Source organism: Ornithorhynchus anatinus, chromosome 3 (assembly GCF_004115215.2).
Source record: "Ornithorhynchus anatinus isolate Pmale09 chromosome 3, mOrnAna1.pri.v4, whole genome shotgun sequence".
NCBI lineage: Eukaryota > Metazoa > Chordata > Mammalia > Monotremata > Ornithorhynchidae > Ornithorhynchus > Ornithorhynchus anatinus.
In genome coordinates, this window is record NC_041730.1 from 9,482,976 (window position 1) to 9,497,838 (window position 14,863).

Consider the following 14,863-nt stretch of genomic DNA (forward strand, 5'->3'; position numbering starts at 1 on the left):
TGTCTGCTGATTGACCTTGGGCAAGTCACTTCAGTTTTCTGGGCCTCAGTTCCCTCATCTGTTAAATGGGGATGAAGACTGTGACCCCCATGTGGGACAGGGACTGTGTCCAACCTGATAAATTTGAATTTACCCCAGTGCTTAGAACAGTGCTTGGCACATAGTAAGCACTTAAGAAATACCATAGTTAATAATAATAACAGACACATTCCTTGCCCACAACTAGTGACAATCTAGTAGAGTGCCCTGCTTGCAGTGGGTGATCCTTAAATGCCAATTCTAAACACCAAATGTTGGACCAAGGAGACACAGGTGTGTTCTGATTGCCTGCAGCAGAGAAATAGAAATATAGGTAGGAGAACAGCGTGACCTAGTGGAAAAGTCATAGGCCTGGAAGCCAGAGGACCTGGGTTCTAATCCCAGATCTTCCACCTACCTGCTGCATGACCTTGGGCAAGTCACTGAACTTCTCTGGGCCTCAGTTTCCTCTACTGTAAAATGGGGATTCAATACCTGTGCTCCCTCCTACTTAGACTGAGAGCCCATAAAGGGCCAGGGACTCTGTTCAACCTGTATCTACCCCAGCACTTAGAATAGTGTTGGACACATAGTAAGCGCTTAACAAATACCTTTTTTTAAAAAAAAAACCAACAGGTTGTTCCTGTGGTAAAATGACCTCCTTTCTCTAGCTGAGGAGTACTTTCAGGTCAGAGAGTTGGAGCAAGGCACATATGCTCTGAGTGTGTGTGTGTGTGTGTGTGTATAACAGAAGTTTGCACTCTGTTGTCTAATTTAGTCATGTTTCGGGGGTTCTTTGCATATCATTTTGTCAGTTCCTCTTCTGGAAATGGAATGAAAACTTGTCTTATGCTTAAATCCTTGGCTTTTGTCCAGTAAACCTCGAGTAACAGCAAGCTAACCGTCGTCTAAGCTCTATTTTAGTCTCACACAAAGGGAGGCGTGTGGCTCAGGAAACACAAATGTGAATGATAAGCTTTTTCCCCCTCCTCCTCCCCCCGCCCCTGCCAAAAACGAACCTTGATTGGCCTGTAAGCTTTGCTTGTCGCCCCTCTGAAGCTAATTGTCTTGTCCAGTGTCTCGGGAAGAAGTGACTCATTTAGGAATATTTGTGTTCTGGTTTCGGAGAGGAGGGTGTTGGGTACTTTGCTTTATGTGGTGCCCTAAAGCAGGGTGATTCTTGGAACGAAGCGCTCAGTATAGTGCACGACGCTCACTGGGTGTTCAGTAAATGCTACTGTGAGGTAAAAATGTGGAAGGGGTTGGGGTAAGGACATATCACACCTTGGTTTAAACCGAGACTGGCACAAAGTATGTTGAGCAACTTGGAAGGGCTGAGGAATGAGTGTGAAATTAGTCCACTAGATTGGAAACTCCTTGAGGGCAGGGGACTGGAGGGCTGAGTACAGTGCTCTGCACCCAATCAGAGCACAAACAATCAGTGCTATTTATTAAGCATTTATTGTCTGCAGAGCACTGTACTAAGCAGTTAGGAGACTCTAACACAGCAATATAAGCAGTCAGTCAGTCAATTGTATTAAGCACTTACTGTGTGTTGAGTACTATACTAAGTGCTTGGAAGAGTACGGCACAACAGTATTGAGCGCTTTCTGTGTGCTGAGCACTGTACAGCATGCTTGGGAGAGTACAACACAACAATATAATCAGTTAATCATATTTATTGAGTGCTTCCTGTATGCTGAGTGCTGCACTGAGAGCTTGGGAGAGTCCAACACTACAGTATAATCAGTCAGCCAGTCACTGGTATTTACTGAACGCTTCCTATGTGTTCAGCCCTGTACTAAGTGCTTGGGAGAGTCCAACGCAACGATACAATCAGTCAGTCAGTGGTATTTACTGAGCGCTTCCTGTGTGTTCAGCTCTGTACTAAGCACTTGGGAGAGTCCACTAGACCAACAGAACAGGCACATTCCCTGGCCTCGGTCAATGGCGGATGGGTCGATGGGTGGGTTGGAAGGGGTGGGTGGCTGCCGGGCCTCCCGCTCTCTGAGACCCCCCCGACCTCTGTGTTTCCTCGTCGGCAGGCGGTCCACGACGGGATGCGGGCGCACATCCCTAACAGCTCTGTGATTGGCTCCCAGGCCGAGCACTCGGGGATGCGCACCTACTACTTCAGCGCGGACACGCAGGAAGACATGAACGTCTGGGTCCGGGCCATGAACCAGGCGGCGCTGGTGCAGTCTCGCACGGCGCTCAAGAGGTGGGTCTCGGTCAGCCGGCCGGATGGATGGACAGACGGACACACCTCCACCGCAGCTCCCGGCTGGGCCCCCCGGATTCTCCCCATGTCTCCAGCGTGGAGGATGGGGGCCTCTGCATAAATGGGGTGTGCAGTGGGGGCTGGGGGCTTAGTAAGGGGGAAACTACTAGTTAGCGTGATCTGCCGGAGGATTGCAAGTTTTTTTGTGCGTTTTTTTTTCCTTATTGGTATTTGCTAAGCGCTTACTATGTGCCTGACACTGTCGTGATAATAATAATCATGGTATTTGTTAAGCATTTACTATGTTCCAGGCACTGTACTAAGCGCTGGGTGGATACAAGCAAATTGGGTTGGACACAGTCCCTGTCCCACAAGGGACTCACAGTCTTAATCCCCATTTTACAGATGAGATAACTGAGGCACAGAGAAGTGAAGTGACTTGCCCAAGGTCACACAGACCCCTCACAAGGGAGGACAGAGGACAAGAAGCCAAGCGTGCAAGGTCTTTGGTTTGCTTCGCAAGGATGCGCTTTCCATTCCGAGTCTACACTCCTCTGGGGACTCCTTGTGGGCCAGAATCGGATGGTGTCTACACCTTCTATTGTACTCACCCGAGATCTTGGTTCAGTGCTCTGCATACAGTGAGCGCTCAATCGATACTACTGATTGATCAATTAAATGATGAAGGCTGGCAAAATGGAGGAGCCAGAGAGCCACAGGCAGGTGCCGAGGAAGTCGGTCCGAGCTGGGCTAATCTCTAGGAAAAGGGAGAGGTCCCAAGTGCAGATATTTTTAACACCTCTTTTATGGTTAAAACTGATCAGTGTGGCAGACATCTGATGGCTCAAAGTTTTTGTGGGTGAAGTGGATAGGTTCAAAGTGACAGCTTTCCCTGAGCCTGACAGGCAGTATGAGCCTTATTCAGCTTTCAGCTTTGTGTGCACTCAGCAGAACCAAGCTTTATGATTCTAGCTAGTTCAAGTCTTCTCTAACTTGAGAAACAGAGCGCTGCAATTAGGATAAACGTATTTTGCATACATAGAAGTAATCTACTGCTTTTTACCTCCTGCTAAGGCACTTGAAAAGGTTCAGTCAATCAATTGTATTTATTGTTTACTGTGTGCAGATCACTGTATTAAGTGCTTGGGAGAGTACAGTATAACAGTCAACAGATACATTCCTTGTCCACAGCAAGCTTCAGTGTATATATGTATATATACACTTTTACAACTTGCAGTATATGTATATCCTAATTGTGTGGCTATTTTTCAAGTTGGAAAAGAAGTGTACAAATACATATGTACATGGTATTTGTACATCTCCTCTTATCGAATGATTTAGCAGGAGGTTAAAAAGCAATAGATGGCTTCAGTTTATGGGGATAACTTTGAGCCAGATTCTTCTTACACAGGAACAAATAGATTCACAGTATAGGAGCCTTACCAATAAGCAGATACTGGGGAAGACTGTAGGCCCCAAAATATTGTGCTAGCCAGAAACATGTCTAGGAGATCAGAGGATCAAAAATGATGCTAACTTTGTGTGTCTGTGTGTGTATGTGCTTTTTATTCTTTTTCTCAACTGGGTTTATGCTGGGGGTTGGAATGTCAGCTTATTCTGGGCAGGGACTGTATCTGTTATATTGTACTTTCCTGAGCACGTAGTACAGTGCTCTGCACACAGTAAGGGCTCTGTAACTACAATTGACTGACTGACTGGAAAGAGAGAGAGTGTGTGTGTATGTGCCCATGCGTGCATGCACAAGAGGATGTGCCTGCTAAATACATCAGGGATTTGTGTTTTGGGCAATTATTGTGGACTGACATGTAATATTTGCTTCATTAGGGGTGAGCCTAGTAGATTTTTTCCAGGAAACTCTTTTCCAAGGCACAGGCAACAAAAATAGTCTTTATGTATGCACACTGCAGGGAAGCAGCGTGGCCTAGTGGAAAGAACTCAGGCCTGATAGTCAGAAATCTTGGGTTCTAGTCTTGGCTCTGCCCCTGGTCCACTGTGTGACCTCAGGCAGGTCACTTAATTATCTGGACCTCAGGTTCCTCATCTGTAAAAAGGAGATTCAGCACCTATTCTCCCTTCCCAAAATGGGGATTAAATAACCTGTTCTCCCTCCCTTTAAGACTGTTAGCCCCTTGGGAGACAAAGACTGTATTCCAACCTGATTATTTTGCATCTGCTCCAGGTCATAGTACAGTCCTTGGCTGTACTGCGCTAGAGAAGTTAGGATACCAAGCTATTACAGTCCTTGGTTAGAGAAGCAATGTGACTTAGTGGAAAGAGCATGGGCTTGGGAGTGAGAGGACATGGGTTCCAATCCTGGCTCCAGCACTTGTCTGCTGTGTGACCCTGGGCAAACCACATAAATTACCTGTGCCTCAGTTACGTCATCTGTAAAATGGGGGTTAAGACTGTGAACCCCATGTGGGACAACCTGATTACCTTGTATTTACCCCAGCGCTTAGAACAGTGCTCGGCACGTAGTAAGCGCTTAACAAATACCAACATTATTATTATTATTATTGGCAAGTCAATCAGTGGTATTTAACAAGAGATTACTGTGCACAGAGCACTGTACTAAGCACTTGGAGAATGCATTGCATCTGAGTTGGTAGGCACGTTTAATAAGAGCTACAGCCCAGAGGGAAGTGTTTAACAAATATCACAAATATTACTAGTATTATGAGTTGGGGCTGTGCATCCTTTTTAGCAGCATGGAAACCAATAGGTAAAATACACTCTCATTGCCAGTACTGTTTGAGCACGAAGGACGACTGTTCATTTCCAAAGCTTGCGGGGGGAAGTACTGCAGTAACTTCTTCCAGACTTCGAATTTTTCTAACTTATCTCATGTTATCATTATCATTATTATTATTTTTGTTAAGTCTTACTATGTGACAGGCCCTGTCCTAAACTAATCGGATTGGACACAGTCCCTGTCCCAAATGGGACTCCCAATCTTAATCACCATTTTGCAGATGAGGGAACTGAGGCCCAGAGAAGTGAAGTGACTTGTCCAAGGTCACACAGCAGGCAAGAGGCGGAACCGAGATTAGAACCCGTGTCTTCTGAATCCCGGCCCTTTGCTCTTTCCGCTAGGCCACACTGCTTCCCTAGTTTGTAAAAGGAAGGGGGAAATTATCACCTGGATTGGGGCTTTGGCCAGGTACTTTAAACCGTGTCTTTGGAGCCCACTCATTTTTCCTTGCATTTGGGTCCTCACTCGGCAATGAATTCTTTCCTGCATTAAAGGTAATGTGGGTACTGACACAAGGAGAAAAGGTTGCATGTGTCCCAGCTAGAAACACAACTTCACTTCTTAGGGCCAAAGCCCCATACAGGCTTTCGGGCCCTCCAAGGTTCAGGAAAATGAGCCAGTGCATCCAGGAGATGAGTGATAACTTAATAAATCACCAAAGGAGGGAAGCAGCTGGATCTGCGGTTTAGGATTATAAAATATGAGAGAGGTTGACGATAAGATTCAGCAGAAGCCATCAAAAGCAACTCCAAATCCCCCTGAAGGTATTTAGACTGACATTTTTAAGAGGATTAGGGGGAAAGGAATATTTCAAAAGGAAAACATTTACATAATGGATGGAGGTTTTCTCTCTTCCTCTGCTCTCTTTTTGCAATCACCTTGATGATCAATTCAGAAAAGCAAGAAGCAGCGTGGCCTAGCGGAAAGAGCCCTGGCCTGATGGTCAGAGAACCTGAGCTCCGATCTCAGCTCTGCCACGCTTCGGCTGTGTGACCTTGGGCAAGTCATTTAACTTCTCTGGGCCTCAGTTAGCTCATCTGTAAAACTGGGGCTAAGATTGTCAGCCCCTTGTGGATCGATCTTGGACTATTTTGACCTGATTAACTTGTATCTACCCCAGTACTTAGTAGAGTACCTGGCACATAGTAAGCCCTTAACAAATGCCACTAAAAAATAAAAAAGAGAGAGTCACCACCCATTAAACATTGGAAACCAGCTCTTTCCAGCCTGACCGCTGCACTGATGTGATCAGACTTCCATCTGCTCTGATCTGCAGGAGCCAAGAAAGACTGGGTTGGTGCTGAGGGTTAAACGCTATTGTATTTTCCTCTCTAAATGCTTAGTACAGTGTTGTGCACGCAGTAAGAACTCAATCAATACCAGGGAGTGATTGATCGATTGGAGTTACGGTGACCCCGCAGTCTGATTTCTTGAAGGCTCAGCCTCATTTCTTTCCAACCTAAGTGGATCTGCCTCGCATGGCTGCTTGGGCCCGTCAGGAAAGGAGGTAGGTAGGACCTACCCACCTACCAGTAAGATTCCCTTCCAGCCCTTCCTCCTGTGCTGCCTATGTACTGTCACCTATGCACTTCGGTCTGTACCCTTTAAGCGCTTGAAAGTCATCTCACACTGAACCCCAAGCACTGATCAATTCAGAAAAGTGAGAAGCAGTGTGGCTCAGTGGATACAGCATAGGCCTGGGAGTCAGAAGGACCTGGATTCTAATCCTGGCTCTGCCACTTTGCTGCTGTGTGACCTGGGCAAGTCACTTCCCTTCTCTGAGCCTCAGTTACCTCATCTGTAAGATGGGGATTAAGAGTGGGAGCCCAAAGTGAGGCAGGGACTGTATCCAATCTGATTATCTTGTGCCTACCCCAGTGCTTAGAACGGAGCTTGGAACATAGTAAGAATTTAACAAGTACCATTATTATCCAGCTCCTTGTAAAAAAGCACATTGGATAGGGGGTCAGGCCTTTATTACTATGGAGCATGTTAAGTGTTTACTTGGTGCCTGACACTATACTGAACACTGGGGCAATTACCAGATAATCAGTTTGGAATACAGTCCCTGTCCATATTGGGCTCATAGTCTAAGTAGGAGAGAGTAAGGTCTAATGCTCATTTTACAGATGAGGAAACTGAGGCACAGAAAACTTAGGTGAAGCGGCAAGACCTAGCAGGAAGTGTACAGTCCTAGGAGTCAAAGGACCCGGGTTCTAATCCCAGATTAGGTACCTGTCTGCTATGTGACCTTGGGAAGTCACTGAACTTCTTTGTGCCTCAGGTAACCTCATCTGCAAAATGGGGATTAAGACGGTGAGTCCCATGTGGGACATGGACTGGATCCAACCTGATTAGCATGTATTTAACCCAGCATTTAGCATAGTGCCTGACACATTATTTTTTAAAATGGTATTGGTTAAATGTTAAATATGCCAGGCACTGTTCTAAACCCTGCAGTAGATGTAAGTTAATTAAGTTGGACACTGTCTGTTTCACCCATGGGGCTCACAGTCTTCATCTCCATTAACAGCTCCTTCTACACTGTAAGCTTGTTGTGGCAGGGAATTTGCCGTTTATCACCATATCGCACTCTCCCAAGCATTTAGCGCAATGCTCAGCACACAGTAAGCACTCAGTAAATACGATTGAATGACTGACAGGGGCTGCCTCTGACTTAATTATCCTCAACCTACTTCAGCGCTTAGCCCAGTGCTTGACACATAGTAAACACTGAAGAAATACCACAATACCTATTGTGTGGTGGAGTTGCCGGGAGGCAGCTTGCTGGGGCCTCTGATGATGAGGATCTAATCCCAGCTCTGCCGCTTGTCTGCTGTGTGACCTTGGGCAAGTCACCTCACTTACCTCATCTATAAAATGGGGATTAAGACTGTGAACCTCATGCTGGACAGGGACTGTATCCACCCGATTTGCTTGTATCCATCCCAGCGCTAAGTAGAGTGCCTGGCACATAGTAAGGGCTCAACAAATACCATAATTATTAATTATTACTATTATTATTTGTCTGTCGTTTCAGGGAGGCGGAGAAAGCGGAGCGGCCGATGATCTCCCAAGCGAACCACAAGGCAGTGCCCTGCCGGGCCGACCCCCAGCGGGCAGACGACACCTTTGGCTTCGAGCGTCGGGAAGAGCTGAGGCGAGAGTGGGAGTTCGAGGATCGCTATGGCTTCAAGAGAGACCAGGCGGAGGGCAGGAGGGAGCGGAGCAAGTCCCGGCCCCCGTGCCCCCTGCCCGAGGAGGACGCGGTGTTCGGGGACCCCCCGGGTCCTTCAAGGGCCCAGCGGCCGGAGAAGAACGGCCTTCTGCCCTCTGAGCAGAACGGCACTGGAGGGTACAAGAGGGCGTATGCGGGCAGGGCCCCCGCCGAGAAGCACAGCCAGCGGCAGAGCAGCCTGGCGCAGGTCGAGCACTGGGTCAAAGTGCAGAAAGGGGACACAAAGAGGTCAGTCACAAATGGAGACCCGCAGCAGCCCAAACTTAATAATTATAATAATAGTACTGATAAATTGTGGTGTTTGTTAAGCACTTAGTACTTGCTGACCACAGTTCTAAGCTCTGAGGTAGTACAAGGTAGCCAGTTCTTGACTGCCCTCATCCCAGATATCCTGTACTAGCTCTTTCTAGTTTTGGGGGGATGTTTTATGATATTTGTTATGATATTTGTTTTATGATATGATATTTGTGCCAGGCACTGCACTAACGCTGGGGTAGATGCAAGATCATCAGGTTAGATACAGTCCCTGTCCCACATGGGGCTCACACTCTTAATCCCCATTTTACAGATGAGGTAATTGAGTCCCAGAGAATTGAAGTGACTTGTCCAGGGACACACAGCAGACAAGTGGTGGAACCAGGATTAGAACCCAGGTCCTTCAGACTCCCAGGCCCGTGCTGTATCCACTAAGCCATGGGGAGAAAACATTGGTCCTGTCAGGCGTTGAAACCCGATCAGGGTTCACCTGGGTACTTTTTTTTGAAGCAGAGCTTAATACTGCTATTACTACTAGCACTACTGTTATTAATGATAATTAACAATCATTATTAAAAATGTGTTTTTTTTTTAATCTTACTGTGTACCAAGCGCCAGAGTTGAGATGCTACAATCAGATTGGGCCCAATCCCCTTCCCTTACAGACCTCTCAGTCTAAGTGGGAGGGAGAAAAGGTAGTGACTCATGAAATTAAATTGCTGCATGGCTTAATGGAAAGATCAAGGGTGAGGAAGTCAGAGGATCTGGGTTTTAATTCCAGCAATGCAACTTGCCTGTTGTGTGACTTTGGGCAAGTCACTTCACTTCTCTGGGCCTCAGTTACCTCATCTGTAAAATGGAGATTAAGACTGTGACCCCGTGTGGGACAGGGACTGTCTGGGCCTCAATTTCCTTATCTGCAAAGTAGGGATTCAATATCTGTTCTCCCTCCTACTTAGACTCTGAGCCCCATGTGGGACCAGAGCTTAGAAAAGTGTTTGACACTTTGTAAGCACTAAACAAATACCATTAAAAAAAATCTTCAAGGACCCCCACTCTCTCACCTCCCCTCCCCTGTCTCCCCCCCCAGCCCCCCCCCTCCGTGGGCAGCTTAAAGGCTGGTGGTGTGTGAAGTCTACTTTGGCAATTAGGGGTGAAAATGCAGCCCTGTCTTCCCTAGCCATCATTGTCAAACCCCACCCGTAACCAAGGGGCAAAAGTGGGCCAGCCGTGGGACCCCACCCTGGCTCCCGGGTGGCGCCCCTCCAAGCAGAGTTGGGTGCGAGCCCAGCTACCGCGTCGGAGGCCCGGAAATGGCCATTGCTCTGAGGGCTTTTCTCTTTGCGGCCAAGCTGGCAGTGGGCCTGCTGAGCAGCACACCGGATTTTAATTCATCTCAGATGGCCAAAGTCCATTATTCTGAAGCAGAAAAGCCAAGGCTTTCCCTGGGATTGGGACTGGGGCCAGCTGGAGGCCTCCGTCCACTGTGGCATTTTTACCTGGGTTTATTTGGATTGGGGAAAGTGCCCATTTTTTCCTAATGGTATGAGATAAGCGCTTAGTATGTGCCGACCACTGTACTAAGCGCTGCTAGGCACAAGATAATTGGTCTGCACAAAGTTCCACATAGACTTCACCATCCTAATCCCCATTTTCCAAAGGAGATAATTAAGGCACAGAGATGTTAAATGATTTGTCCAAGGTCACACAGCAGACAAACCAGCATTAGAACCCAAGCCTGTGACTCCCAGGCCCTGGACTCTTTCCACTAGGCCACGGCCCAGGTCCTCCAAGCACATGTGTGGAACACAGATTCTCTCTGGAGGTGTAACGTCCAGAGAGGGAGCCTGCTGAGCTCTCTGAGGGCAGGGGTCATACCCACCAATTCTGTGAAACTGCTTTCTCCTTAGGCGTTTTGTACAGTGCTTGGCACATAGTAAGTGCTTAACAAATACCACAGTTTTTATTATAATGATCTTTATTATCATTTTTAGTGTTGGGGAAGGGGCTGGCTGTAACCCCTTCTGCCGCCCTGGTCCTGTTAGACCAGGCTAGATTTTCACACAGCAGTGAATCAAACTCCTCATACGCCCCGTTTGGAGCCAGCCTACCTACACTCACTGACACCCACAGCGTGGCTGGGCTGTGGCTCAGAGAAGTCCATAATGACGATATTGATTAAGCTCTTAGTTTGTGCCAACCCAAGCTGATCAGATCAGACGCAGCCCCTGCCCCACATGGGGTTCACTGTCCAAGGAGCGGAGAACAGGTATTTAGTTCCCGTTTTACGGATGAGGACATTGAGGCACAGAAAAGTCAAGTGATTTGCCCAAGGTCACATGGCAGGAAAGTTTCAGAGGAATCAGAACCCAGGTCCTAAGCCCCCCCACGCCTCCCCCCAGATTCTTTCCACTAGGCCTTGCTGCTCCTCTCAGATGATTAATCTGTCAGTCAATCAATCAGTCGATCTTATTGAGCCTTATTGTTTCAGAGGCACTACTTCTGTTAGTTCCCAGCTGCAGTGGGGTCGGAGAACTAGCGGCTGTGGGACAGACCTTCCCACCCCCTCCGACTGTGAGCCCCGAGGCCAATCAGAGTAGCCTCTGTCCATCCGGCTGCTGGGAATAGTGCTTGACCTATAGTAAGCACTTAAATATCAGAATTACGGAAAAGCTCAGGTTGCCTTTCCACTATGGAGTTGGTTTGGCTGGCTGGGCAGGAATCCCAGTGAATCCTGGGAATTGTGTGTGCTCCAAGGGAGGGCCCCCCGCCCTCCCTCCGCCCCTCAGCGCGAGTTTCTGTTTGGGTGCAGTGCGGCACTCTGGTTTATACAGGGCACTCCTCAGTGATGGCTGCGGGAGACTTTGGGTCAGAGGTCAGGGTGCCATGATGGCTGCTGGAAACAACAGGTCAGAGGGTAGGATGGCCGTGACGGCTGCTGGAGACAAGAAGTCAGAGGTCAGGGCACCTCGGCAGGGGTCAGAGGGATCATCTTTGCATCGCATTCTCACAGCCTTGCTGGGGAGTCCTAGAGGGGAGCGTTAAGCCGCAGACAACAGGTGGATGGAGAGAGAAAGAGAAAAAGGGCGGGGGGTCGGGGGAGAGGGGAGAAAAAGAGATCCGAGGCGTGAGTGAAGGGCCCCTCTCCCCCTCCCCCTCCCCCATCCATGTAGGCATTCCTCAGCCTCCCGGATCTGAGGGTGAAAGAAACCGCAGGCAAAGTAGGGATTTGGGACTGGTTTGGGGGAATCCCCTCCTTATCTGAATGCATTAAGGCATCGAACGACCGGCCCTCTCTTCTCAGAGATGAGAGGATGAAAGATCTGTTCACCGTTACCGGGGAGTACAGGTCTTTCCAACTGCAGAGGGGCTCTGCCACTTCGAGTTGGCTCTGGATCGGTCCTCGCTCTGGGAGACTTGGGTTCTAGTCCTGGCTCTGCAAGTTCACGCTTAGCAATAAAAATAATGATGATAATAATGAAGATAATGCTGATGGTATTTATTAAGGGCCTATTTATGTGTGAAGCGCTGGGGTAGGTACAGATTAATCAGGTCAGACACAGTCCTTGTTCCACACAGAGCTCACAGCCTAAGGAGGGAAAACTAGTCTTTTAGCCCCGTTTTATCAATGAGGAACCTGAGGCTCAGAGAAGTTAATTGACTTGCCTAAAGTCACCTAACAGGCTAGTGGTAGAGCTGGATTAGAACCAGGCGACTAGGCCATACTGCCTCATCCTACTTGGGGCTGTTTGTCGCCCATGGGCCTTTTCCAAGAAGAAATCTAAATTGGGTTCTTCCCCAGAACCTATCCATTATATCAAACAATCCCCTATTTGGGTGAGATCTGGCAGCATGGCCTAGCGGATGGAGCACTGATCCAGGGGTCAGAAAGAGCTCTGCTCTGCCACTTGTCTGCTGTGTGACCTTGGGTAAGTCACTTCACTTCTCTGGGCCTCAGTTCCCTCATCTGTAAAATGAGGTTTAAGACTGTGAATCCCATGTGGGACAGGGAATGTATCCAATCTGATTACTTTGTATCTATCCCAGCGCTTAGTGCGTGACACAGAGTAAGCACTTAACAAATAACATTCAAAAAAAATCACAGTGTATGTTCTGGCTCCCCCAACCGGTCGATACTATTTATTGGGCACTTACTGTGTGCAGAGCACTGCACTAAGGTCCTATCCATTATATCAAAAAATTCCTTATTTGGGAGAAATCTGGCATCACACTGAAGGTGGCATCACAGTGTACGAGAAGCAGCATGGCTCAGTGAAAAGAACACGGCCTTAGGAGTCAGAGGTCATGGGTTCGAATCCCGGCTCCACCGCCTGTCAGCTGTGTGACTTTGGGCAAGTCATTTAGCTTCTCGGTGCCTCAGTTACCTCATCTGTAAAATGGGGATTAAGACTGTGAGCCTCACATGGGACAACCTGTTTTCCCTGTATCTACCCCAGCGCTTAGAACAGTGCTCGGCACATAGTAAGCGCTTAACAAATACCAAAAATTATCGATTAGACCGTGAGCCCGTCATTGGGCAGGGATTGTCTCTATCTGTTGCCGAATGGTACATTCCAAGCGCTTAGTACAGTGCTCTGCACGTAGTAAGCGCTCAATAAATACTATTGAATATGGGGACTACTCAATCTATGGTACTTAATGAGCGTTTACTGGGTGCAGAACACTGTACTAAGGGCCTCCATCCCCTTACCAAGTCATCTTAGAGTGTCCAACCAATAGTGCGGGCCCTAATGTTGGATGCCAGCAAAGTTGGCAATCTTCAGGGTTGTGGAATTCCCTTCTTTCCCTCCCCTTGCTCTCTTCAGTACCTTTTTAAATAGTATTTTCTTTGCCTAGCAAATCCCACCATCTAGTGTTGAGTAGATAAACTGTGGTATAATGACAGTGGGCAAGTTCTGTATCCTCCTCCTCATCATCATCAGTGGCATTTATTGAGTGGTTACTATTGCAGAGCATTGTACTAAGCCCTCGGGATACTACGATAGAACAGTGTTGATAGACACACTTCCTGTCCACAATGAACTTACAGTCTAGATGGGGAGACAGAAAATAATTGATAATAATTATAATAATCACAGTACTTGCTAAGTGCTTACTGTCGTATTTATTGTTTATTATTATCACGTTACCGTTTGCCGAGCACGGTACCAATGCTGGGCTGTAGTGCCATAACCCAACAGGTTTTTTTTTTAATTTGTTTTGAAATTTATTAAGTGCTTACTAGTAAGCTTTTTTTCATGAGCCATGCTGGGCCTGTCCACCCCTCACAGGGCTGTAAGTGTCTCTTCAGTCAGAAAACCTTCACCAGCGATGGGCGTGCCCCCAGCGGGCTTCTCCATCCTTCTGGCCTCCACGAGAAGCAGCGTGGCTCAGTGGAAAGAGCCCGGGCTTGGGAGTCAGAAGTCATGGATTCTAATCCCAGCTCCGCCACTTGTCAGTTCTGTGACTTTGGGCAAGTCACTTAACTTCTCTGTGCCTCAGTTACCTCATCTCTAAAATGGGGATTAAGACTGTGAGTCCCACGTGGGACAACCTGATTACCTTGTATCCCCCCCGCCCCCAGCATTTAGAATAGTGCTTCGCACATAGTAACCTCTTAACAAATGCCATCATCATTATTATTATTATTCTGGAGCTGGAATCAATCAATCAGTCGATCAGTGGCATTTACTGAGTGCTTACTGTGTGCCAGGCTCTGTACCAAATGCTTGGGAAAGTACAACAGAGTCGATGGACACGTTCACTGTCTACAGCGAACGTCCAGTCCAGAGCCCATGTCGATTTACACACCCTACTACTTACACATTCACTCATGCGATCAATCAATGATATTTATTGAGTGCTTTCTATGTGCAGAGCACAATACTAAGCGCTTGGGAGACTACAATATAACAGAGTTGGTGGACATGTTCCCTGCCCACAATAAGCTTACAATCTAGAGGAACCCAGGTGTCCTGGTTCCTGGGCCTAGGCTCTTTCCTCTAGGCCATACTGCCTCATCTTACCTGGCACTGTCCTCCCTTGTACCTTTACCACGAAGAACTCCAAGCTCTGTTCCTCGCCAGAATATACCCATTAAATCAAACAGTTCCCCCTTCGGAGAAAACTGGCATCATATTCCATCTGGCCGGAAAGCTGCCAAAAGATCACTGCCCCTTCCCTCTTCCCCAAACCTACTCACAAGCATCCTAGAGCATCCAACTTCTAGCACTCTCCCTAATATAGAACCATGGTTTCTCCCTGTGAGGCAAGGAAAGGCCACTATTCTAATCTCCCATTTTCCAGATAAGGACCCTGAGGCCCAGGGAGATTAAGCAACATGCCCCAGGCCACACAG

At 47.7% G+C, this 14,863-nt stretch overlaps 1 protein-coding gene across 8 annotated transcripts in view; it reads left to right on the top strand.

Annotated features, from left to right (window-relative positions):
- Positions 1-14,863, top strand: part of PLEKHA7 (pleckstrin homology domain containing A7) — a 243,919-nt gene that overhangs the window by 179,273 nt on the left and 49,783 nt on the right. For 7 of the 8 annotated variants that reach the window (XM_029059746.2, XM_029059747.2, XM_029059748.2 and 4 more), the window contains 2 exons: positions 2,064-2,239; positions 8,053-8,478. In XM_029059746.2, the coding sequence (XP_028915579.1) occupies positions 2,064-2,239; positions 8,053-8,478 (602 nt within the window). The remainder of the gene's footprint in view (positions 1-2,063; positions 2,240-8,052; positions 8,479-14,863) is intronic. The other variant, XM_029059751.2, reaches the window with a different exon arrangement.